The sequence below is a fragment of the Lampris incognitus genome, chromosome 15 (assembly GCF_029633865.1).
Source record: "Lampris incognitus isolate fLamInc1 chromosome 15, fLamInc1.hap2, whole genome shotgun sequence".
NCBI classification, from domain to species: Eukaryota; Metazoa; Chordata; class Actinopteri; order Lampriformes; family Lampridae; genus Lampris; species Lampris incognitus.
In genome coordinates this window covers 15,608,005-15,635,346 of record NC_079225.1, presented here as the reverse complement: position 1 = coordinate 15,635,346, position 27,342 = coordinate 15,608,005, and the positions used below count along the sequence as shown (strand labels likewise).

Genomic DNA, 27,342 nt, shown 5'->3' with positions numbered 1-27,342 from the left:
TGGTCCCATATTGTTTAGCTTGTATACGCTCCCCCTTGGTCACGTTGTCAGTTTGATTGTTGCCTACCACTGCTAGCTATACCAATGACACCCAGCTTTATGTTTCATTTAAATCTGACGAGCTTAATAATCTGGATACTTTACATTTCTGCTTTACTGCTATCAAAGATTGGATGTCACTGAATTTTTGACAGCTGAATACAGACAAAACAGAAATCTTGGTTATTGGCTCAGGTTTCAAAGAGTATTAGTCCATACCTTAGGCACTTAGCAGAGAATATAAAACCTGCTAGAAATTCTTTATTCTTTATTTCAGATCCCCATTAATCACTGCCTCAGCAGCGACTATTCTTCCTGGGGTCTAACAGTGCAATAGTTAATTTAAAAGTCAATGAGGAAAAACATAACATATATCAATATAACAGCAATAACCAGAAACATCACACAAAACTAAACATATCAAACAGCTTTGAGCACTACACAAAATTCCCTGTATCCATCATACCCAATTAGACAAAACAAAAACAATTCCCGTAAATGAGAAAAAAGATCAATTAAAATAATTGAAATAAAGCAGACATAACTCATAACAGAATACAGTAAACAGACATTAAAAATAAACCTAATCTAAAACATCTCTTTCTGTGTTATATAGTTTCTCAGCCTCTTCTTGAATCCAACTCTGCTGGTAATTGAAACCAAATGTTGCGGAAGTCCATTCCAGTAGTTAATTGCCCTGTACATTACAGTCTTTTTTTAAGGCATCAGTTCTGGGTTTAGGCAAGGTGAAATGACCCCTCCCAGCATGTTTAGTGCCATAGTCATGACCATCACTAGTTGGAAACAGCTGAGAGGAGAGGAAAACAGGTTTATGTAGCGTATAAATGTTTTTCATAAATAGAGTAAGGCTACAAGCTAATCGCTCATTGACTCTCATCCATGACAATTCCTTATACATTTTTTTCAACACTTTTTCTAATTGAGCAATGCAGAGCAAGTCTTGCAGCTGTGTGTTAAAACGTGTTAAAAAAACAATTTAAAAAACCCACTTGTATAGAGGAATCTGGCGACCGATTTATGTGGTCTGCCGTCATCACTGCGGTGGGAGGTCGTAGTGAGTCGGCGTCTGCTGCTGACAGTGACAGCAGCATGGGTAGTTGGATTGACGTTAGGTAGTGCCCCCTAGTTTCTGATGAATGTACCGTATATGAATGATGATCTTAACATTATTCAAATTTTACATTTACACATCTGGGGACGTCTTGGGATCCCCCAGGAGGAGCTGGAGGGAATGGCTGGGGAGAGGGACGTCTGGAATGCCCTACTTAACTTGCTGCCACCGCGACCCAACCCCGGAGAAGCGGCTGATGATGAGATGAGAAGAGATGAGAAATTTGACATATTAGGCATTTGTTATAACAATAGCCAGAAATAGAGAATGGATAGATAAAAAAAAATGAACCACCTGACCCTCCGCAATATTTTAAGTGATGAAGTGCTGTGTAATATACTACCGTACTAGCTAGCTGGCATAATCATTCAAGAGTTGAATTTAATCACTACAGACAAATTACGTTAGTAAAATTTAAAAAATATGAATTCATGTTGGTGTTATAGATATTCAAGATGATTTCATTAATAGCCTGGCATGTAATGAGCAACAAAATGCCAACTACAGGTCAGTCATAGATGTTCAAAATTACCTGAGCTCCATATGGATTGGCCAAATATTGCACACTCTACCAGATGATGAGCACATCATTCTAAAAGGACCTGTCCGATACTCAGTCTGTTAACAACTGTCTCTGCAGAGGAAGGAAGGGAAAGTTGTAGGTGTTAACTTTGTCTGTGTGGCCAACAGAGAGAAGTGCTGCAGTCATACAGCAGTACTGCTTTACAAGGTGAAAGATGCTGTGATCAAAGGCTTCACAGGCATGGCCTGCACTGACAGAGTATGTGCTTGGAACCAGTCCACCTGGAAAAATGTAGTACAGTTGAAAACATTCAAGGGCCAGACCGTGGACCTTGGAAAAGCATGAAAATTACAGCTACCAGCAATTGAGACAAATGCAGATGTCATTTAACACTTTTCATTCCCTGAGATGGCTGGAACCATTTTGCATCGTGTGTTTACTGCACAGCCACAGAAGAATGCAAATATTAATGACCTTCCCAGAGATCATGCACAATTTGCTGAACACAAATGTAAACTTTGCAATGTGGTTTTTGAAGGATATGTCAAATTTGTGAAAGATGAGAGGGAGAAAATAGAAACAAACACAAAGGGCCAGAATGGTAAATTTTGGCTAGACCAGAGAAAAATTAGAATAACCAGTAGTGTGGAATAACCAGTAGTGTGGCACCTGAAGTGCCCCCCCCCAAAAAAAAAACAGACCCGAGAAAGAAAACTGAACTTGAAGTTTGTTGGAAGCACAGCAAATATCATGCAACAAATATGTTAACTGGTGAAATAAGTTATTGTTATTACAGCTTAAATAAATTATTTAGATTTGACCATATGGCCATAGTGTGGTACATTCCAAATAAAAATATGGCGGTTATATCACACTTCATACCATGTAGCCTATCTTTTTTGCTGTCAGCACTGAAAAAAAAAGTTTGAATCGAAAATTGAATTGAATCGCAACCCTGTTGAAAGTAAAATCGAATTGTGAATGTGGAGAATCGTGACACCACCGGTAGTTACCCCTGCATTGTTTAGCCAAGGCTAGCTGTCTTATCTGTACTCATCTCTGCTGGAAACAGACATTCATCTGCCTACTGCCTCCACTGAGACAGTGATATAACACAGGGTGGTTGTTTCCAGTAGCCTCACAAACCACGGCTCAGTATTCAGAATTTTCAGGAGTTTACACCCGACACATGACAGCCAATGGGAAATAACAGACTGATATGTGTTCTTTATCATATTCACATCTTTACCTCTTGGAATCTTGACAGAATTAACTTGGCTCATTCTGCCCAATTCTTATATATATAATAGATAAGCTGATTATTGTTAAGTTGCATTTATAAAATTTCTTTTGGTTATTGAAGATTTTAGATTTTTAGACCCTAAAATTGATGGAATGGTTTCCATACTTCTGCTCAATGTATTTCTTCTAACTGGCTAAAAACTAACATTTCTTCACGTTTTCTTAAAGCTTTTCCTGATCAGAAAAATCCGGCTGCTGTCAGGGTTAAAAGCTGTAAGGCCGATTTTTTTTGTCCAGTGACGCAATCTAAGTTTCTGTTGATCTAGGATTCAACTAACGGGCGCAAAATTTGAACCCCTACGTTGTTTTGTTTTTTTCATGAAGTCATTGTCAAATGTTTGGGGGGGGTCAGTAGAAAAAGAAAAATTGGACCACAGAAGAAAATTTGAACTTTTTACCTTGAGTAATTTTCTAATCCAGGCCGTTTTCTGCTTCATATTTTTCAGTTGTATTATGAATTAAGCTGAGGTGAAGAGGGAATACAATGTCCTCCCATGAAACCACAAAGTATTTATTTTAGAATAAGGCAGCTCAAGAAGGTTTCGCTTGGGGCGTCCGGGTAGCGTAGCAGTCTATTCCATTGCCTACCAACACGGGGATCGCCGATTCGAATCCCTGTGTTACCTCCGGCTTAGTCGGTGTGTCCCTACAGACACAATTAGCCTTGTCTGCGGGTGGGAAGCCAGATGTGGGTATGTGTCCTGGTCGCTGCACTAGCGCTTCCTCTGGTCAGTCGGGGCGCCTGTTCAGTGGGGAGGGGGAACTGGGGGGAATAGCGTGATCCTCCCACACGGTACGTCCCCCTGGCAAAACTCCTCATTGTCAGGTAAAAAGAAGCAGCTGGCAACTCTACATGTGTCAGAGGAGGCATGTGGTAGTCTGCAGCCCTCCCCAGCTTGGCAGAGGGGGTGGAGCAGCGACCGGCACAGCTCGGAAGAGTGGGGTAATTGGTCGGATACAACTGGGGCATTTCCCCCCCCCCCAAAAAAAAAGGAAATGGAAAAAAAATGATTTAGGTCAATACACATGAGAGTGTTGATTATAAAAATTACAGAGTGGGGTAATCGGCCATGTACAACTGGGGAGAAAAAATGGGAGGGGAGGGGGACAAGGTTTCACCTCAGAACATCAGATTTTCCATGATTTCGTATTTGGAACACCCCCCCCCTTTTTTTTTCCCCCTCCCCAATTGTACTTGGCCAATTACCCCACTCTGGTCATTGCTCAACCCCCTCTGCCGATCTGGGTAGCGCTACAGACTACTACATGTCTCCTCCGATACATGTGGAGCCACCAGCCGCTTGTTTTCACCTGACAGTGAGGAGTTTCGCCAGGGGGATATGGCATGTGGGAGAATCACACTATTCCCCCCAGTTTCCCCTCCCCCCAAACAGGCACCTTGACCAACCAGAAGAGGCACTAGTGCAGTGACCAGGACACATACCCACATCCGGCTTCCCACCCGCAGACACGGCCAATTGTGTCTGTAGGGACGCCCGACCAAGCCGGGGGTAACACGAGGATTCGAACCGGCGATCCCCATGTTGGTAGGCAAAGGAATAGAACGCCATGCCACCTGGACGCAACTTGGAACAACTTTTTGTTATCTCTTCATACTTTGATGTTGCATTTTAAGATATCTGGATTTACTGAAGGATTGTTGTAGTGCCAGCTTGGTGCATCCACAGACATGTCAGTGAGCAGCGTGGTTTGTGCCTGGAAAGTAATTTGTCCCCGACTGCTTTGTCTTATATGGATGAATTCTTTTGTTTGGTTACTAAAGTTTCTCTCATTCCAAGCATCGCCCTCTGCAGTTGATCAACAACTTCCTTTCCTATTTTGTACTAGCTTGTTGGATATCGCCTTCTTGAGCCTTTTTTTTTCTCAAGAACCCAACATTTGGAAACTTCTCTCCAAATGTTGAGCCTACTAAGCAATGTATTAACACTGCCATAGCAACTTTTCCAGGCTGTTGCGGCTAAGAAGAATGTGCACCAGAACTTCGTTAGAATAGATATCAAACATGCACAACATGCTTATATTGCTCCTCCCCCTCCTCACAGATTTGCACCAATATATTCCGGACACTTCCACCAAGTGAGAATCCTGATTTTGATCCAGAGGAGGATGAACCCACTCTAGAGGCTTCATGGCCTCACATACAAGTAAGGATCTGACACTTTCTCAATGACCAGGCTTGCTGTCAGTGTTAACACATTTTGGGTTTGAACTCTGTGGTCTATACTTGTCATTATTTTTCAAAATATTTTTTAATCCTCAGCTGGTCTATGAATTCCTCCTTCGATTTTTGGAGAACCCAGACTTTCAGCCGAGCATTGCAAAGCGCTTCGTTGATCAAAGGTTTGTCCTTCAGGTAAGTGTCTTTACTAAACGAACCTTTTCTACAGTCTGAGATTGCCAACACAACTTAATATGAGCGTTGTTATGTCATTGTATTTACCATGTGAACAAAAAAAAAAAACATTAGTACCAAATTTGTCAAAACAACTCGCCTTACCGTGTCACACAAGTGTCACTTGACTTTGTGAGTAAGCAAGCTTAGTATGTCATTTTGATTTCGCCATGGCTTCAAGTGAAGCTTAATTTTAAAGCTAGAATTTCTCGTTGGAGCTGATAAGGTGCACAGCAACTACGAGTGTGTTATTATACTCCCACCTGTCTATTGCTTGTTTGCTGCAGCATACATATTATACAGTGAATTACATACAAATGAGAGTTTTAAAATGTGCGACTATTCAGTAACATAGCAGTTAGCCATTAGTCTAAGCGCCGACCCTGCCCACCAGCACAGCTCAAATAGGAGCATGGAATACTGTAGGTACTGAGATATTGTTTTACAAACAATAGTCGCCCTGTGTATTATACTATTGCTATCAAATAAAGGCGGAAAATGTCAAAAAATAATCTTAAAAAAGGCTGCTACAGAGAATTCATAAATGCACACCTACTTTCCCCCCCACTGTACTTGGGCTGTTTACAAAAAAAAAAGTAGGCTGGCATGTTTTATTTGCAGGATCGAAAGATTGTTGTAAATACAATAAATGTTTACTTGTAACACACTTGTGTCTTTTTTCCCCTCTATAGTGATGATAGTATAAGTATTAATGAATTATACCCCCCCCCCCCAAAAAAATCATAAAACCGTGAAACCATGCTACCTCCTCAAAGCATAACCATACGATCAGAATCTCATTCTTCGACATCCCTGACCGTATACAGACTAGAGTCTCCAACCGTGGCTGGGATGCTGGTTGGTATTATTTAACCAGACTCCATGCTGCAGATGGTTAAGGTAATGACTTATCTTGACCATCCGAAAGAAGTCACAGATTTCAGCTTAAATTTGCTGACACAATACCGTGGTATTGGTAACTGCTTGTAGTGTTTTACCACTCCAGATCCCAGAGATCCACCTGAAGTTAAACAAGTGTTTCTCAAGTGTTTGCCAGCAGCTTCCCTGCTGTAAAACAAAAAAACATTGTTGAACTGGAATTTTTGCTATGGATGTTCAGTTTAGGGTGACTCAGCGGTGCAGTGGTTAGCGCGGTCGCCTCGCAGCAAGAAGGTCCTGGGTTCGAGCCTCAGCGGTAGTCCAACCTTGGGGGTCGTCCTGGGTCATCACCTGTGTGGAGTTTGCATGTTCTCCCCGTGTCTGCGTGGGTTTCCTCTGGGTGCTCTGGTTTCCTCCCACAGTCCAAAGACATGTAGGTCAGGTGAATCGGCCATACTAAATTGTCCCTAGGTGTGAACTTGTATGTGTGTGTGTGGGCCCTGAGATGGCCTAGCAGCCTGTCCAGGGTGTCTCCCCGCCTGCCGCCCAATAACTGCTGGGATAGGCTCCAGCGTCCCCGCAACCCTGAGAGCAGGATAAGTGCTTTGGGTAACGGATGGATGGATGGATGTTGGGAGTTTATGTTGGTAAAGGTTACAAGCTTTTTGTTCCATATCTGCTAGCTAGTCACAACTTTGCTTCCTTAAACTTACTGCCACCTGGCTCTTTCTTCTGCATTTGACTGCTACAGAGAGGATATAAAACTCTCTGCCAATATAATTTTCTCAATCACATCCGACCACACAGTAACCATTAAAGTGGGAATCTCGAAGATAAGGTGGAACGTCCCCTCTAGTGGACCAACCAGAAAGGACGTTCCACTTTATCCTCTCTGGTGGCCCAACCACTGTTGACTGAAGTAAAACGCATCAGTCCCCCTACCATGGTTCCTATCATGGTCACGTGCAGCTTGCACAGCTTTCATGGTAGGTGTCAAACCAACACCGTTTAGTAAAATGCAAACGCTTTCAGAGGCAAAAGCTTTCATGAACTGAGTGCGAGTTGACTCATTATTGTTGCACCATGTCATCTGATAGATGGTGAGGAAACGGACATTCATTTACATGAAAAAGTGTGAGATTATCGCTATAAAATGAGCCGCCGCAAAAGCTCTCTTGATTTGGATATTCATGAGTAAGCTGTTGTCTTCTATGGCAGGGATAGAGAGTGTCAAAAACCAAATTTTCTTTGCATGTAAATCTTGAGGAACGTGTAAAGTGGGGCCATGCTGTTTATTGTTGTAACCTCCCCGCTATAATTGAACCGGAGACAGAAATATATTGCTCGAGGCTAAACCGTTTACCAGAATGTTATGAATTAGATATTAAAAAGAAACCCAAACGGCACCATTTGTTCAGAAACTTATCTGTGTTATGAGTCTGACCAAGCAATTGGTTCCTCGCTGGAAATCACCTTCGAAACCCAACCCCGATATAAGGTATTGGGTTGGGTCAGGACACCCACTGAAGCAACTTACAGGGACCGCGGGGTCTGGAATGTTGGCTAGGTCACATCCTAGTCGCCTGGGCTGACTTTCCATGATGTGAGTGTTGTGGAGGAGCTTTAAATAGCTCCTTGTTGTTTGCTGTGCAGGCAGGGGAGACGGGTATATTGGTCAGAGTACGGAAGTGGGTTAAAGGCTTTGGAACCCGTGAGGGCAGAGAGAGCAGATCTGTGCCGCGGAGTTGTGAAGCGTTGCACATCACTTGATTAGAAAATTATCTCCAAATATCCCTCTGAGGAACAACCACATCGATGCCTTTGACCAAAGGGGTCAACAGCAGCGACAGCCAGGAAGTAGAGCTGATAAGGATCTCCATGTCGAGCTTGAGTTTGAATCATATTTGTCTGTTTCATAGGACTGCATTGCCCAACATTTCTATATAATTTCTTTCCATTGATTATCTATAGTAAATTTAAAAGTGCCCATTTTGTATCAGGTCACTGAGAATGTGTTTTGCCAGTGCACTGAGGGTACAAAATATTAGGGACACCTTCCTAAGGTTCAGCTGCACAGCTTTTTACACAAATTGCCTCAGATAAAAATTCTTTTTGGCCTGTCTACTTCCTTATTTCCTTCGTGAATAAAATAAACCTAATCCTTAACAAATTTTAGGTGTGACCACGATATAAAATAATCCACAATAATATTTACTTACACCTGTTGTAAGTAATACAAAATGTGTTTTCATAGCCTTATTGTACTTTAATAGCCTTATTGTTTGAAATTGAAAATGTTGGGCATTCATTGAGATTGTGTTTGTTGGTAGGGGCTTTAGTGTTGGAAACAGGCTGGCATCTGTGTAGATATAATGGTGGCAGTAATCGATATAAGGGTAAGAGAAGGGACCCCACAAGGAAGTGTGGCTGACGACAGTAGGCTCAAAGTCCGAGTAGCGGATCCGTGATTGGAAGATTGCTGGTTCGAACTCCGAGAGCAGCTTTGAAAGTCGGGAGGAATCAAGGAAAAAGACTATCAACGCTCTCCCCTCCCTCTACAAACGCTGCTAAGATGCTCTTGAGCAAAGCACTTTCTTCCCCCAGCTCTCCCAGTGAAATTGCCAACAGCTGTGCACTACAGACATACAGGGTAGCGGCATGGTATGGATAGCCTGATGTTATGAGTATGCTCAAGTGTTAAAACAGATTTGCAGCCCTGTTATTGTGTTGAGGATGGAAGATGCATCCCACGATAAGACTGGAAATATTCCTCTGTGGCATATTCTTAAACTGCTCGGCTGCCCTAAACCCATAGTGTTGTAATAATGAGTCATCACACAGCTGTAAATAGCTTCTTTTTTTTTTTGCCAGGGCTTTAAATCCATATATAACAGAGAGCCCTCAGGCCTACATGTGTCTGTTACATAAGATGTTAGTAGCTGGTGAGATGTGATTTGATTGTTTATACTTACTTGCACAGATGACTGCCATGCTGTGGACATGCTGTTTTGCTTGGTGAAGTGGCAACCCCATTTTTTATTGGGACACTTGTAAATGGGTCGCCGTAGTTCTCTGCATTATTACCCCTGGGTCCACTGAAAGCAAAATTTCTTGGAGAACTGGAATCAAACAAGATAGTTTTTTAACACTTCCACTTTTTGACTGTAATTGTAGTAAAATTTGTGTCGCCCTAACACTATCTCTGTCTGCCTTTGTAGCTCCTGGAACTGTTTGACAGTGAGGACCCGAGGGAGAGGGACTTCCTCAAGACTATCTTGCATCGAATTTACGGAAAGTTCCTGGGACTGAGGGCCTTTATTAGGAAGCAGATCAACAACATTTTCCTGCGGTGAGATAAAAGTTAAATGGCAACAAAAGCGAGAAAACGCATTAGGGTTCCCAACAATTGATGGGCGGCGCAGTGGGTAGCGTGGTCGCCTCACAGCAAGAAGGTCCTGGGTTCGAGCCCCGGGGTAGTCCAACCTTGGGGGTCGTCCCGGGTCATCCTCTGTGTGGAGTCTTCATGTTCTCCCCGTGTCTGCGTGGGTTTCCTCTGGGTGCTCTGGTTTCCTCCCACAGTCCAAAGACATGTAGGTCAGGTGAATCGGCCATACTAAATTGTCCCTAGGTGTGAACTTGTATGTGTGTGTGCCGGCCCTGAGATGGCCTAGCAGCCTGTCCAGGGTGTCTCCCCGCCTGCCGCCCAACGACTGCTGGGATAGGCTCCAGCATCCCCGCGTCCCTGAGTAAGGATAAGCGGTTTGGGTAAAGGATGAATGAATGAATGAATGAATGAATGATGGAAAAGAGCTGCCTTTCTGTTTTACTGGTCAACGTTGTGATCAAGAATGCAGAGATGGAGAAAATAGTAGCAACTACTACCAAATGAGTTATTAGTTCGATATAATTCATTAAAAAAAAAAACACTGAAAATTCACTTTCCTAAACATTCGGCATTAAAGTACTTATAATCTGCCTTACCTCCTAACAGTCTTTTCAATTCTCCTGTCTGTCCATTTCAATAAAAAAAATTTCTTTTACTGTCAGCAGCCAAACTGACTCTTGTCACTGAAAAGTGAAATGAATAAATAATAAAAATGGCAAATAACCCACTCAGATTTCGTATTGTATCAAAAGAAATTCTTAAATTTCTATTTCTTATTTCCTAATATTTATATTTATATTTTATATAATATATATAATTATATATTCTATATAATCATATATATTATTATTCATATAAATATTCTATATATTATATAATATATATTTATATATAATGTATAATATATATAATATAGTAATAATAATATTCTCTTATTTCCTAATAGCGTTCTGCTTGTAATGGTTAAATCATTGTTAAAAAAAATAGGGGACCTTTAATCATTACTCGTACCTGATTGCACAGACAGCATTCCACATCCTGTTTTTAAGGTTGTCCTTCCCCAAAAAGAAGTAGATCAAGATGTTTAATCGTATCAACAGTGCTATGTTGGTTTATTGTCATCGTGGTTGCCATGACACGGGGGACTTTGGGTGATTGAGGAGGGGATACTTGACGTCGTTTCCAACCGGCAGAGTGGCAGGGAAGACAACGGATGCACCCACTTAAACCATCTGCTGCTGGATTTAAAAATAGCATCACAGTTGTCAGGCACATAGCTGTCGTGGGTGCTCGCCTAGGTGAAAATGGGATGCCCAGCAGAGTTATTTGTTTGTTTATTGGGGGAGAAATTGTAGTTTGGGTTATTGGATCTCATAAATGATGATGATTTAGGGCCCCTGTCTTTACTTGCAAATTATTTTTTTCCCCATTCATTAAATGAAAGAACCTGTTGGAACCATTTGTGTTGTTTTGGTGTATGGACAGTTCATGTTTGATATTGTAATGTCAGTGTCTTTCCCAAAACTAAAACGAAAGCTTTATTTTGTGTCTGACATGAATTTGAGAAATATTTAAATATTCAGTCCCCTGAGTAAATACTCCGTGGAATCATATAGATAGCATCACAGCTTTGGCTCTTCTTGGATACATCCCTACATTTGAATTCAAGGATTTGCCCCCGTTCTCCCTGGCAACTTCACTGAAGTCATGTTGGATGGGGAGAGTCTGAAGAGCTATCTTCACGTCACTCGACACGTTTATGTTAGAGTCAAGGTCTGGGCTTTGGCCAGGCCACTTAATAACTTTAACATTCTTGTTCTAAAGCTGTTTTGGTATCGATTTAGCTGCATGCTGACATGGAGGACACAATTCATATTCACAGAAAAATAACCCTGTGGCCTTAAGCAGGTTCTCTTTAAGAGCTACCCTTTATTTTGTTCAATTAAAATGTTCCCCTCATTTTCACAAGTGTCTTAGACTCTGTGTCATTTTGGATACTTCCGTTAGTACACTTCCATGTAATACACTGTGTACACTATGTACTTACTTGCGTAGTGTGTGAATTTTGATAGGATAGTGTTGTCTCAAAGCGAACACGGCCGTGGCGTTGTGCCCTTACCGAAAATGACGATCCCAACATTTGACCACTTCTTCTTTTTAATGGTGAATTGCCACCAGGGGGAGCCTTATGGCCAGAATTTGACCGCGATTGTCACCTGCCAAATTTAAAATTAAAAAACGCGTGTATAACTTATATTCATATGGTGCGGTGTTCACCGTAGAAGTCGCAACAGCTGCAGCTTCCTCACTAACCTATTTTCACAAGTTTGAAAATAGGTTAGTGATCCCTCCCCTTCCACTATGTAGCCAAGATGGCGACCAATGAGGATGAGAAGAAACTCAGCTTTTTTACCGTTATGAGTACACCATCTGGGTACTCGTAGTGCGTTGTATGTTGCCATAATTGTCAGTGGGAACGCACTTATGGACTCAGGATAGCAAGAGTAAGTACAGAAGAATGGGAATTGGGAGACAGCGTTATTTTGTGCCACTGAAGAGCTCCTCCACGGCACGATGCTACCTACCATCAACATGCCTCTCTGTAGGAATGGTGTTAGCCAGGTGACGGTGATTAAATAAGGGTTGTCCTTAGGTACTAGGTATACTTCCTCAGCAAGGTAGCCTCAAGACCAATCTCTCCTCAGGTGAATCACACTGATGTGATTATGAGTCTGGCCTCCCTCTTAATGAGTGATTTAAAAAGGTTGGGCCTCTCCCAAAATAATAATTAAAAAAATCAAAAAAATCAAACAATGAGATTAGGTAGCTGATACATGGATTGTAGACAACAGTGGTAGGACTCTGGAAGAACATCAAACTTCGCATACATTTCATGACGTATTACCCTTAAAGGTAATAACTTTAAAAGCCATAACATCTTGTACCGCTCGTACATCCAGAGGCTCTGAAGTGCGTTCCACCTCGCTAAGTGCTCTTTTTCCTCGTCTTTGTGTGAAAACTTTCCATTGGGTACACAGAGAAGAATGTGTCCTTGAATATTAGCTCAAACTGATTCGCACCCCGATCTTATCTCCAAAACTGTGACAGCTGAGCTTGTGTGGTCTCTTTGTTTGTGTGATTTCTTTGTTCATTTACTTTATTGACTTTTTTTGTTTTGTTCTATTTGACAAAGTATTCCAGAATTAGAAGTTTTATTCAACAGTCAACGTAGAATAATTAGCATGATACCGGCACAGTACACAATTGGCAAGTTTTGGTCAGCTTTAATGGATAACCCTCTGGATTGTCAGATTCATGACTTTGACTCTGCTGTTATTTTGGTTTACAACCTTTGGTGACCAGTGTCCAAAGCTGTGCCTGGACGGTTGGATGACTGTCTCTGCCAAGAGTCTAGCGAGTGTAATGTGTTTCTTTTAATGCCCTTGACATACTAGAAATGTGCTCCAGCACTTGAGAGAACTGCTTCATACCCTTTTCTAGATCTGTACCTCCTCGCAATTATTCTTGCCCTTTTTTAGATGTATGGCCACCCACAAATTGTTTTTTTTGGATTTCCCCCCCCCCCCTTTCTGCCCAATTATACCCGTTCAATTTCCCCACTCTTCCAGGCTGTCTTGGTCACTGCTCCATCCCCTCTGCCAATCCGGGGAGCGCTGCAGACTACCACATGCCTCCTCCAATACATGTGGAGTTGCCAGCCGCTTCTTTTCACCTGACAGTGAGGAAATTCGCCAGGGGGACATAGTGCGTGAGAGGATCACGCTATTCCCCCCAGTTCCCCCTCCCCCCTGAACAGGTGCCCCCAACCAACCAGAGGAGGTGCTAGTGCAACAACCAGGACACATACCTACATCCGGCTCCCCACCCACAGACATGGCCAATTGTATCTGTAGGGACGCTGGAGATAACGCGGGGATTCAAACCGGCGATCCCCATGTTGGTAGGCAATGGAATAGACCGCCACACCACCCGGACGCCCCGCCTCCCCACAATTCTTTATACCCTTCTCTAGAGCTGTACTTCTCAAAAATTCTCTACAGACTTCTCTAGGTCTATACCCTTGGCAAATTATAGACCCTTGTCTAGAGCTATACCTCTCCTCACGATTCTGTGTCCAGAGATTCTGGACAGGTGCTATGGCAATCTGTGGGGCTTTCTAAGTCATATCAAGTCAAATGAAGTGACCGCTGGTGAATTCCAGTCAAGGTGTAACAATATCTGAAGAATATTAAGAGGAATGCAGAATAGTTTGATTTTTTTTTATAGTCATATATTTTGACATCTGTGCGTGGTTTACCTACAAAAGAATTATAATTTGTTGCATTTTGAATTCAGGCTGCTACACCACAGTGTGGAAAATGTCAAAGGAGTTGAATATCTTCTGAGGGTGCCACATAAATGAAAGCATAGAAAAGGGCCAGTTTAGTCATACTGACCAGTGCAAGATGTCTAAACTGCTTTACTTTTTGTCTTTGTTTGTATTCATAAATGTAAAATTCATGCAAGTAAAATTGTCGTTTCTGCAGGTTTATCTATGAGACGGATCGTTTCAATGGAGTGGCTGAGCTACTTGAGATCCTGGGAAGGTGAGAACATGAGGTCATGTGATTTGCAGCTAGTCATGTCACCACTGTCAACATCCTTCTGGCTTTTAACTGCCTGCAACTCAGTATTTACTTGGAACACTTAGAACATCTGTAGCAAATATTACCTCATGCTTAATTTTCAGCACATAAAAAATTTGAAATACAGTGTGTGAATTTTGGTCAGCTAAGGACTTAGTCCCAGGCCACACCACCTACCTGAGCAGCGTGTGTACACTGCAGAAGAAAGAAAGAAAAAAAGACCTCAAAATGTGCCGTTTTTGCTGAACATTCTGCCAGAGATGCCTCAAATGTTGAAAGATCATGCAATTTGCATGCTGATTGCAGGAATATCCACCTGAGCTGTTGCCAAAATATTGAATATCCATTTCTCTACCATAAGTCACCTCCAGAGTTGTTTAAAAGGTTTTGACTGTACGGCCAACCAGCCTCACAACTGTAGACCACATGTGACCATACCAGCCCAGGACTGCTACAAAAAAAAACTGAAACGAAACTATGTTTTATAGCATTATTAAAAAGGCAGGGTGCTCATTCAGTTGTACAGTTAGAGTCCTTCCGGGGGTGTCGTGGTAGCGTAGCGGTCTATTCCGTTGCGTACCAACATGGGGATCACTGGTTCGAATCCCCGTGTTACCTCCGGCTTGGTCGGGCGTTCCTACAGACATAATTGGCCTTGTCTGCGGGTGGGAAGCCAGATGTGGGTATGTGTCCTGGTTGCTGCACTTGCACCTCCTCTGGTCGGTCAGGGCGCCTGTTCGGGAGGGAGGGGGAACCGGAGGGAACAGCGTGATCCTCCCACGCGCTACATCCCCCTGGTGAAACTCCTCACTATCAGGTGAAAAGAAGCGGCTGGCGACTCCACATGTATCAGAGGAGGCATGTGGTAGTCTGCAGCCCAGCCCGGATCAGCAGAGGGGGTGGAGCAGCGACCGGGATGGCTCGGAAAATAGGGTAATTGGCCAGACACAATTGGGGAGAAAAAAAGTTTGGGGGGGGTCGAGTCCTTCCAGGCTTTAGGGTTTAAACAACATACTGCAAAATGTAGCATCATACTTACGCTCTTTGCTTTCTCCCAGTCCTAAACTAATAGTTCCTTTAGGCTTATATGTTTTGTTTTTTTCTAAAATTTTAGTCATGCTTTTCAGGACTGTCCTCTCCATATAATTTTTTACTGCTTTGACAGACAATTATCCGCGGGTTGGGGGTCTGCTGTGTCTTGCTCTAAACTTGCAACAAAGTGCTCAAAGTAGTATGTTTTTCTATCCAGGTACTGTATTATCATTGTGTTGTTGGTTTTGTGTCCGCAGTATCATCAACGGATTTGCGTTACCTCTGAAGGCAGAGCACAAGCAGTTCCTGATGAAGGTGCTCATCCCCCTGCACACAGCGAAAGGACTGGCCCTGTTTCACGCACAGGTGAACTTACATGTGTACCTTCATTTATCGGCTGTTTGTAGTCCGTCTGAGCAAGATAAAGCTGGACAATGTGAGAACACTTGGATTATAGATCCACCTAGTGGCTGTGACATGAACATGTCCTAGTTTACACAATGAACCGTGTACCTCAGTGTTTGTGTGTGTGTTTTTGTACGTATGTTTTTGTTTTTGTATTTACAGTGTTATATGTTTTGTCTAGTTGGGCTATTGTGTTGTCCAGTTCTTGGAGAAGGACCCAACCCTCACTGAGCCGGTAAGTCGTTTTATCATTTCTCCTGCCGTGTGTGTGACAATAGTGTGGCAACACATGTGGGAACATCTCTGACTCACATTGCAGAAACAGGCTGTACGTATGGTTTGACCTGCACTCACAGAAACTCTCTGATGCATACACAGGTGATCCGGGGGCTGTTAAAGTTTTGGCCTAAAATCTGTAGCCAGAAAGAGGTACTACATCTGACTTCAAAAACAAGACCTGCTATCTGGCTGTGTTGTGATGGTGGCCATCCGTTGGTTTAATGCTCGACATTGTGTGTCTTCTTGTTAACCCAGGTGATGTTTCTGGGTGAGATTGAGGAAATTTTAGATGTTATAGAGCCTACACAGTTCAAGAAAATTGAGGAGCCATTGTTCAAGCAGATCTCTAGATGTGTGGCCAATCCCCACTTTCAGGTAGGCATTAATACACGTGTGCACGTTTATGTACACAGACATACACATGCAGCTACACACATGAAGCCACAACTTCTGAGTTGCAGACTTGGTCTAATAATCACACGCACAATGCTTGAATCAGTGGTTCAGGAATTATTCCTTTTTACACCTTTTTTTTTGGGAGGGGGGGTTCCCCCCTTTTTCTCCCTGATTATATCCGGCCAACTACCCCACTCTTTTGAGCCGCCCCGGTCGCTGCTCCACCCCCTCTGCCGACCCGGGGAGGGCTGCAGACTACCACATGCCTCCTCCGATACATGTGGAGTCGCCAGCCGCTTCTTTTCACCTGACAGTGAGGAGTTTCACCAGAGGGAGGTAGTGCGTGGGAGGATCACGTTATTCCCCCCAGTTCCTCCTCCCCCCCGAAAAGGCACCCGGACCGACCAGAGGAGGCGCTAGTGCAGCGACCAGGACACATACCCACATCCGGCTTCCGACCCGCAGACACGGCCAATTGTGTCTGTAGGGATGCCCGACCAAGCCGGAGGTAACACGGGGATTCAAACCGGCGATCCCCGTGTTGGTAGGCAGCGGAATAGACCGCGACGCGACCCAGACGCCCCCTTTTTACACTTTTGTTTGTACACTTTTTACCCTGTGCCTGTGTAAACGTCTCCCTTTAATGAGTAAGGTGGATTTAAACGGTGAGATAATGAGGGTCTTTCACTATGTAGTTTTTAAACTTTGGTCCTTTTCTGTCACCGTCAATACAGGTAGCAGAACGAGCACTGTACTTCTGGAACAATGAATACATTCTCAGCCTGATAGAGGAGAACATTGACAAGATCCTTCCCATTATGTTCAACAGCTTGTACCAAATCTCCAAAGAGCACTGGAATCCGTATGTATTCTATTATTTCAAGTGCAACTGAAGAAAAGTAACTTGATTGGTCAGAGATGTATTCCCATGGAATGTTGTGTATAAAAGCCGTATTACCCTGAGCTTTATAATTTGTACTTTTTGATATCTTATTACTGTATTCATTACTGTAGTGGAAAATAGCACTCAAACGACAGGTTCCTGAAGTGAAAATGCCACGTGTAGTCACCACTTGGGCGGCACGGTGGCCCAGTGGTCAGCACTGTGGCCTCGCAGCAAGAAGGTCGTGGGTTCGAACCCGATACCGTCCCAGGTCCTTTCTGTGTGGAGTTTGCATGTTCTCCCTGTGTCTGCATGCGTTTCCTCTGGGTGCTCCGGTTTCCTCCTATCAAAAGACATGCGTGTTAGGGTTAATACTCTTGTCTGTGCCCCTGAGCAAGGCAATGGAAAGAAGAACTGGAGTTGGTGCCCGGGCGCTGCACGGTGGCTGTCCACTGCGGCTGCCCACTGCTCCTAGCTACAGTGTGTGTTGGGGGGGGGGGGGGGTAAATGCAGAGGATGAATTACCCCACGGGGATTAATAAAGTACATCTTATCATATCACAGGGAATTTGAGTATAAACCATATTTATTAACCATACAACATAGACTTACTAAGAACTAGAACATTATGAAATAATGGTGTATGCTCCTATAGAAGCCATATCCATCCATCCATTATCCAAGCCACTGTCCCCTGCACCCCCTTCGTCATCATCCCTGATAGAGGACATGATGATGTTCCTTAAATTATCTGTCCATCCATTATCCAAGCCGCTTATCCGAATTCGGGTCCTAGGGATGCTGGAGCCTATCCCAGCAGTCATTTGGCGGCAGGCGGGGCGACACCCTGGACAGGCCGCCAGTCCATCACAGAGCCCACAAACACACACACACACATATTCACACCTAGGGACAGTTTAGTATGGCCGATTCACCTGACCTACATGTCTTTGGACTGTGGGAGGAAACCAGAGTCCCCAGAGATGACCGACGTAGACACAGGGAGAACATGCAAACTCCACACAGAGGACAACCTGGGATGACCCCCCCCCCCCCCCAAGGTTGGACTACCCCAGGGCTCGAACCCAGGATCTTCTTGCTGTGAGGCGACTGCAGTAACCACTGGGCCACCGTGCCGCCCTAGAAGCCATATGTCAGTTTGATTTCACCTTTGATTTTAACATCCAGGAATTTGTGAATAAAACACGATTTCTACTACACTTCCCATGATCCTAAAGCAAGTTCCACACATCACAGACAGTGCTGTTACCAAGGAAATGTATACCGTTCTGATGCTGCACGGTTTGAAGTCAGAACATAGAGAAGTGATGTCATCTGCGTCGCTATCAACCTGCCCTGCCATGTTTTCCCAGTCCTGTCATTTCCTGTGAAAGCTGATTAAGATGGAGCGAACTTTATTGACTTAATGCGAGATTTCTGAATAACACAACCATTGTCAATATGGCGATAATGGAAAAAGTAGTGTCATTATGTTGTATCAAACCTGTCAGCACTTAATTGAGAAAAATGTACATATTCCGCAGTCTTTGTCTACATACATGATTGTGATTAGTGTATCTGTTTGTGCTGAAGGACGATCGTAGCACTGGTCTATAATGTGCTCAAGACGCTGATGGAGATGAACAGCACGCTGTTTGACGAACTGACAGCCTCTTATAAAGCAGACAGACAGAGGTAAGTGTACAGAAACAGCACAGGGGTGAGAGCTCTCGTTTTCTTGCAACACACACAGCCCCAGTACTGGAAAGGGTTGAGGGTTATTTTACATGAAAATACAGCAGGACCATTTTCAAAGACCCAGCCCTCCAAGACCTATTTTAAGATGGTCACAAGGTTTTACTCTCATATCACCTGCTTCGTCTGACCTTTTCAGACCTGTCCAATTAAAGCTTCAATGTGCAAAATATCTTAACATGGACCGACTGGGCGCGTCCGGGTAGTGTAGCGGTCTATTCTGTTGCCTACCAACATGGGGATCCTGGTTCGAATCCCCGTTTTGCCTCCGGCTTGGTCGGGCGTCCCTACAGACACAATTGGCCGTGTCTGCAGGTGGGAAGCCGGATGTGGGTATGTGTCCTGGTCGCTGCACTAACGCCTCCTCTGGTCGGTCGGGGCGCCTGCTTGGGAGGAGGGGGAACTGGGGGGAATAGCGTGATCCTTCCACGCACTACATCCCCCTGGCATAACTCCTCACTGTCAGGTGAAAAGAAGCGGCTGGTGACTCCACGTGTCGGAGGAGGCATGTGGTAGTCAGCAGCCCTCCCCGGATTGGCAGAGGGGGTGGAGCAGCAACTGGAAAGCTCGGAGGAGTGGGGTGATTGGCCGGATACCATTGGGGAGAAAAGCGGGAGGAAAATACCAAAAAAAAAAAAAAAAAACATAGACAGACTGATTCACAGTTTACTAAGAGTGAGTTTCATGGACCAGTTCAGCAGCAATACAGACATGTCCCATTCTGAAGTGTCACAGCGAGCCTCGCCCTTCCAACCAACCAGAGAAGTTCAAACAAAAGGGGCGGACCTCCTCGCTGTCAATCAACTTTGTGCACGCAATTAAAGTTTGGTTCGGCATTTTTCGGGTGAAGCCCCATTTACAGTAGGCTTGTCTCCCATGGCCAGATAAAAATAATCTATTTAACTTATAACTCATGTGCCATAAGAAGAACTACTTCACAGGGACAATGGGCCTCATTCATGAAATGATCTTGAGCACAAAGTTGTTCTTACACATTTGTGGAGTTTTTGGCCCCAAAGCTTCTCATGGAGAAGATGTAGAGCATGGGTAAAGCCTGAATCCAGGCACCAATTCATCCACAAGGTCCGAATTTGGTGTAATGACAATATGACAAAAATATTTTCAGCATGCATAGATTTTAAACTGTGATACATGTTTTTTCAGCTAATCTCTTCATTTCATCAATATTGTTATTACAAAGTACTTTTCCAGGGGAAGTATTTATAAAGGTCACGATTTTCAAAGCACTGGCCCTTAGTCTGTCCACCTGTACTCAAGATCCATCATGTGAGGGTGTAATGTATCACAATGTCTTGATGCATGCTTAGTAATCCATGTAAGGATTCCCAGAGAGTTGAGTCAGTTCGTCTGGACACGAAGTTGAGTGGGCGTAGCATCAGCTGCGGTCAGCTGAGACTGATAAGTCACTTCGATGAGTGATGAAGTATTCCTCCCACAAAACTTCATGTCCAGATGAACTGATTCAGTTTTCTGGGATTTCCTTACCCGGGTTATTGAGCATGCATCAAGACGTTGTGATACATTATCCTCTCACATGATGGATCTTGAGTATAGGTGGACAGACTGAGTGCCAGTGCTTTGGAAATGATGGCCTTTATAGAAATACTTCCCCTGGAAAAGTACTTTGTGACCACAACGTTGATGAAACGAAGAGATTCGCTGAAAAAAAAAAAATTTTTTTTACATGCATACATTATCAACAACAGTACAGGTTTTGCATGTTATGCAAAGTCATCATCGGCGGTCACTCGGGGTCGAGTATGACCGTCCTCCCTCTGGGTCCCTCTGGGTCCTCAGGTGGACGTAGAGGCCGATCCTGGAAGCGCAAAATGGGAGGACGCCAGCACGTGACAGCTTTTTACGTGGAGTGGCTGATGCGCCTGCAGCCTCCACACGGTCCTTGGCGGGGGGTGGCCAGAGTCCAATGGCATGGAGATCCAAGACGGTTGGGGACCACCCTCTGTTGCAGCCTTCATCCACCTTCACTGCCGTTGTGACCTGGAGACATCTTCCACCAGTTCCACCGTTGAGGTTTTTATTGGACCGCGCTTCATCTGGAACCTCCCCCTTGACCTATCCGCCTTGGGTAACCCTACCAGGAGCCAAGCTCTGGACGGCATAGCTCTTGGGATCATTGGTACACGCAAGCTTCTCCACCACGGCAAGGTGGCGATCCAGGAGAAGTATGCAAAGTCATGCATGCACATTAACATGGTTTCGAGGGACGGGGTATGTTGTTTCAACGTCTAGCTCACTTATATTTAACTACACCATCAACTCGCCATGTTAGATTTTAACCTGGAACACACTAGAAGACTTGGAAAGTCCTAACTAACTTGGAAAAAATCTGGGCTTACACATTTAATGGCTGTCTTTTGTGGATTAGTTGTAGACAAGCACACTTGTTCTGACTTCATCATAGTGGCACACACACTTGCTGATGAGCTGTTGGTCAGTTGTAAAAGTCCAGCATGTTGATAGAACGGTGACGTCGGCAACTGATCAAGGGCTCGATCCGGCGGCGAGTGATTTGAATCTTAAACCCCTGCACCTACAAAACAATGTTTAGTCCATTTTCTTTTAAGTCAAGCCAGTTTTATTTGTATAGCCCATGATCACAAATTACACTTTCACCTCAGGGGGCTTTACAGCAGCACAACATGCTGTCCTTAGACCCTCACATCGGATAAGGAACAACTCCCACAAAAAACCTTTAACGGGGAGAAAAAACAGGAGGAAACCTCAGGGAGAGCAACAGAGGAGGGGACAGAGGTGCAGTGGAAGTTGTGTGTACACAATTTACAGAATACAACATTAAAAGAGGATAACAGAAGTATGAAATTATGAGATATATGAGGAATATGATGAGGAGGATGCCGAGCAGTGTCAAGATGCCACCAGAACCACCCAGGACCCGAGCCACATGACCACCATCGCCATGGAGACCTGACAGGAGGACAGATTACACATGCACACAGGGAACACTCACATCACACCATTCACATACACAGGAGAAGAGACAAGAATAGACATTAGTCACACATGGGGGTGAGAGAAGGAAACAGGATATGGATTTAGAAGATGTATATTAAAAAAAAAAGTGCTGACAGTCCATGGTGACCCGCCTTATTTCGCACAGAGTGGTGCAGACTCTCCACAATCTTGAAAATTTGGGGCGTTCGGGTGGCGTGGCGGTTTATTCCGTTGCCTACCAACACGAGGATCGCCGGTTCAAATCCCCGTCTTACCTCCGACTTGGTCGGGCGTCCCTACAGACGCAATTGGCCGTGTCTGCAGGTGGGAAGCCGGATGTGGGCATGTGTCCTGGTTCGCTACACTAGCGCCTCCTCTGGTCAGTCGGGGCGCCTGTTTGGGGGAGAGGGGGAACTGTGGGGAATAGCGTGGTCCTCCCACGCGCTACGTCCCCCTGGTGAAACTCCTCACTGTCAGGTGAAAAGAAGCGGCTGGCGACTCCACATGTATCGGAGGAGACGTGGTAGCCTGCAGCCCTCCCCGGATCAGCAGAGGAGGTGGAGCAGCAACCGGGACGGCTCAGACGAGTGGGGTAATTGGCCGGATACAATTGGGAGAAAAAAAGGGGGGGGGGTGTTGAACATAAATAAAATAAAATGCACCTGTATGGTTTGTCCTCCCAGGGAGAAGAGGAAGGAGCAGGAGAGGGAGGAGCTGTGGAAGAAGTTGGACGAACTGAAGCTCAGCAACACCGATCTGATACAGAACAACAACAGCTGCGGACTAAAGAATGCCCACAGCAACAACAACAACAACAACAACAACGACGACGGTAACGACAGTCCTCACGACAGCCAGGAAAAGGATGCTGCCCTCGTCGTCACCACGGACAGCAAAGACCCCGTCGTGACCCCGGGCAGCAGCGAGAGCGCCCCAGGAGCTGATTGACACAAGACTTGAGTTTAAAGATGCTCCGACGGTTTGACGTTGTGTAAAGACTTCCAGTGAAGAGAAGGAGAGGTGGCGCGAAGGAGTTTTATGGACGTGGTTAGAACACAAGCTAAACCTCATCAGTATGTTGAATTTATTTGGTTACAGTGGATGTAAAAAGTGTTCACACACTGTAACTAAGATGCCAGCAGTTCTTGGGCAGAAAACATATTTCAACTTAAGACTATTTTTTGGGTGTTAATGTGTCTTCAGTATATGGGTGTTTTTTTTTTTTTTTGTCTGATCAAAAATGTATCCTTTCACCTTTAGTTTCTTAATGAAAATGATTATGCGGTATACATTGTATAATATATGGGAGGGGAGAGAATATTGACTTGAAGTTAGTGTGTCCAGTTGTGCTGCACTTAGAGAGGCTAAATTGCTGTATTAAGATTTTTTTTTCTGTCGTCTGTATTTTCCTTAATGCTGCCAATATTAACCTTAAGAAAAAAGGGGTGGATGGGACCAGACCCATAGATGGACATGTATTTTTACTTTATTTTTTTCCAAGTGTACAGCGGGGTTGCATTCAGGAACAGAGAAAAGCCAGAAAGGCGACCATCTCCCATTGGAAACTGAGAGGAGCTACATGTCCAAATGAAAAGTCAAAGTATTTCTGTAAGGCTTGAAAACTGCAGCCCTGGTTTAGCTCGTTTGGCCATTGATGGCTCTGGAGAGAACCACAGAAGTAAACTTTGGTTATTGTCTCCTTCGGAGAACTTAAGGTATATCATGAGGTCTTGTGGTGTTTTCTGTTATTTGATATTTCTTATCTGGATATATGCATAAAGCTCAACTTTATAGATGTTATACAAGACCTGCAGCCATTTTATTTAGACGGAAGAATGGAAATGATCTTTGAGGAAACGTATTTTTTCCAGCCTGAGTAGTATTGCTTTTTAAAAACAGATACAAACTAAAGAGCCATACATTTCCCCCCAGAATACTGAGGCAGGAGCTTGTGTACTGTGTGGTGTCAGGGTCAGCTGTTCAGATAGAATATGGTGGCATGTAACGTGTCCATGAATGTGTTTGAGTGTCTGAGTCCTAAAGGGGCATACCACTTGGAAAAAAGTGTGCGTGTATGTGTGTGTGTGTGTGTGTGTGTGTATATATATATATATATATATATATATATATATATATATATATATATATGTGCTACACATTGGTGGTGGTTGAAGTGAGTTACCCCCTTCAATTTGAAGCACTTTGGGTGTCTAGAAAAGTGCTATATAAATGTAATGATTTTATATATATATATATATATATATATATATATGTATCTCACACACACACAACACGATCCAGGACATACCGGGTGGTGTTTGTGAACAACCCAACCTTGTTCCCCAAAGCAAGATTGTTTTTCATAGAGTAACCAAAAATAGGAGGCTGGCTGTGGACCTGCAGATTTTCCCACACAAAAAAAAAAAGTTATTTTCCCACTAGTTATGTAGTTATGTCAGTTCTTCGTTTTTGAAATTAAGAATTGGGGGGGAAATTTTTTTTAGAAAATGTTTCCTTAATCCCAGCTAATGATGGACTGGTCCAAACAGGTGACCTCTGACCCACGTTCTCTATGAACCGACTCTCTGGCAGAGGGCCGTGCATGTCCACAGGCGCGGATCTGGTGGTTTCAGACCAAAGCAATAACGCCGAGAGGGATTCTAACGCTGGGCAGCAGCGCTCCCCTTTGAGCCCGAGTCTGTCCTTGCTTTCCATGTGGTGTACATATACGGTATCAGGTCCAGTCTTTCTGGTGCCTTCCTGTCAGCACACACCATTCCTATCTCTGACACCCAACTGTGTGGGGGAAGCTGTTTTTTTTTTGTAATGGCAGACCTTTTAATGGGGGGGGGGGTTGAAACGCCAGCGAATAAAGTCTCCTATCTTTCTACTCTAAACGCGACGTGTGCTCTCTTCTTTGCCGGGCTTCGCAGAAGGTGTACTTCACCGTTGACGTCGACAGATGACGCTAGATTATTTACCCTCACTGCTCATGCGTGTCAGCGACGTGCGTCTACCGACAAAAAAGTGAATGAAACCGCCGCATGTTGAGCGTGGTGTGCCCTCTTTTGAGTCTAGTTAGCCTGTACTACAGTACTTTAGTTACCCTGTACTACAGTACTTTAGTTGTACTTCCATGGCTTTGTACAGGCTAAGTGCTATTTAAGCAGTTATGATGCACCACTGAAGTGGGCTATTGACTGGTTAGGCTGTAATATTTCAGAAAGGCTTTTGAAGGTGTATGCTGTCACGGATGTGGGGCTCTTCTGTCGTGTAATTCTGCAAAATAAGAAGAGGGGGCGCCCCCAGAGCAAACCCCACTTGTCCTTTTGAAGAGCAAGAAAAAGACAAAACCCCAACTCGTGTACTGAAGTGAACTGGTCGGGCGGGTGGGTGTTGGTGTGGACTTGGAGCTGGTAGTAGAGTCTTCACGGTGGGAGCGGAGGAGTGAGGAGAGGAGGGGGATGTGGCCGGCAGTAAGCAGCGGGGAGACCTCAGAGTCGGACCTCCTGCTGGCGCCGCCGCCGCTGCCGCTGCTGTAATGCTCCCATAGGGGGATGAATGGGAGCTGGTCTGTGTCGGGGGTCGGAGCGGACATGCGGACCGACTCCGTCTTCACCTCTAAACTGACGCCCGCGGCGGACATCGGAGTGGGACTCGCCATTCTCTCTGTCGGTACGTTGCCCTTGTCGCTCTTCTCCCCTCGCTTTACTTGTCAGGAACGCGCTCGTCACCGGCTTCGATTTGGCTCTCTTGAAGCCGAACCGAACTCACGTGGACAGTTCGCCTCAGCGCGCGGATTTTCGCCGTGAAGGTTGAACTTTCACCTCGCCGGATGTCGGGTTTTGCGCTGGAAACAAGTGAAGTGTTGCACGTTGCAAGACGTTTTCTTCTTCTGTCGTTTTCTACTTTCGGCGGTTCTGAACCCTGATATGGACTGCTCGAGGTAGATATGATCCGTGTAGACGTTGATGGTTAATTGTTGAGGACTAAGCCCTGTAGGACCAGGGACCAGACTAAGCCCTGTAGGACCAGGGCTTAGCCCCCCCCCCCTACAACCCAGGGGTGTTTGAGGGACCCTCAACCCACTCCTCAGTTTTGGCTTTAAATGGTCCTCCTTTATGCTTTTTGGGTGGGATCCGCCTGGACACTGCATGAAGTCCCACTGTAAAACTCTACCAAATTTAGGATCCACATCCCTTGGGATTATCACACTTGTTTTATTAGCCAAGTAAATTTACACATACCGGGACTTCATTCCATCACACCGTGAGAACACCTCTAATTTAGGACAGATGCCTAATAAATACTCGGTGGTAGGATTAGTCCCATCAACTCAGTTTTTGGTTGTAGTGCTTCGGACTCAGTGACCAAGGTCCATCTGTGTCTTGCTAGTGTGTTGCTTCCTATAACCCTGGAATTTAAATGTTTTGCTACGTAGGCAAGGATAATAATAATAATAATAATCATTACATTTACTGAGCGCTCTGCTAGACACCCAAAAAGCTTCACATTGAAAGGGGAAACTCACCTCAACCACCACCAGTGTGGTGCACCCACCTGGGTGATGCACGGCAGCCATTTTGCTCCAGAACGCCCAGTTTGAGGTGGAAAGGAAGGAATCATTGAGCCAATTACATGTGTGTGTTGGGGGGGGGGGTGATTAGGTGACCAGATGGAGAGAGCCAGGTTGGGAATTTTGCCAGGACACCGGGGAACCCCCTACTTTTTTGCAATAAGTGCCATGGGATCTTTAATGACCACAGTGAGTCGGGATGATAGTCTCAAAGGAGTCCTGTTCTACTAAACTGATTCCCTCGCCCTAAATATTAGAAAGCAAAGCAGCGTTTAGTCCCCGTGATGGATGGGGAAGGGGAGAAGTCCCACATTAAACAGGCCCTGGTTAGAAACGCCATTCTAACGGACCCGGTGATAGGATGGATGCGGTGTGCCTCGTTCAGTCACAGAGAACCAGCATTTCTGACGCTTCCATGCCATCGGGGTGTGTGTGTGTGTGTGTGTGTGTGTGTGAATTCATTGTAAAAAGCGCTTTGAATGGCTGTTGCAGCTAGAAAAGCTCTATAAAAATGCAGCTCGGTTGACTGATAAAATATCAACCCTTTACACTTCCGCGTATTGCCAGCCTCTGGTTTTAAAAAGTCACGTGATCGTACGAACTGTTTTTGTAGGTTGTTGACGCGTCACAATTTGGAAGGTTTCAACGCTGATTGGTCTGGCCAGTCACCTTCAGCCTGCTGGGGTCACGTGCCTCTAACCAT

At 44.5% G+C, this 27,342-nt stretch overlaps 1 protein-coding gene across 2 annotated transcripts in view; it reads left to right on the top strand.

Annotated features, from left to right (window-relative positions):
- ppp2r5a (protein phosphatase 2, regulatory subunit B', alpha isoform) overlaps nt 1-24,262 on the top strand; it is an 83,003-nt gene extending 58,741 nt beyond the window's left edge. Inside the window, exons 3-13 of one of the 2 annotated variants that reach the window (XM_056294307.1) lie at nt 5,060-5,161; nt 5,278-5,370; nt 9,507-9,637; nt 14,221-14,280; nt 15,609-15,717; nt 15,938-15,991; nt 16,135-16,185; nt 16,291-16,410; nt 17,166-17,293; nt 18,908-19,009; nt 22,747-24,262. In XM_056294307.1, coding sequence (XP_056150282.1) covers nt 5,060-5,161; nt 5,278-5,370; nt 9,507-9,637; nt 14,221-14,280; nt 15,609-15,717; nt 15,938-15,991; nt 16,135-16,185; nt 16,291-16,410; nt 17,166-17,293; nt 18,908-19,009; nt 22,747-23,011 — 1,215 coding nt within the window. In that variant the 3' untranslated portion in view covers nt 23,012-24,262. Of the gene's footprint in view, nt 1-5,059; nt 5,162-5,277; nt 5,371-9,506; nt 9,638-14,220; nt 14,281-15,608; nt 15,718-15,937; nt 15,992-16,134; nt 16,186-16,290; nt 16,411-17,165; nt 17,294-18,907; nt 19,010-20,887; nt 21,141-22,746 lie in introns of those variants that run through there. The other variant, XM_056294308.1, reaches the window with a different exon arrangement.
- The last annotated feature ends 3,080 nt before the right edge of the window (nt 24,263-27,342 follow it).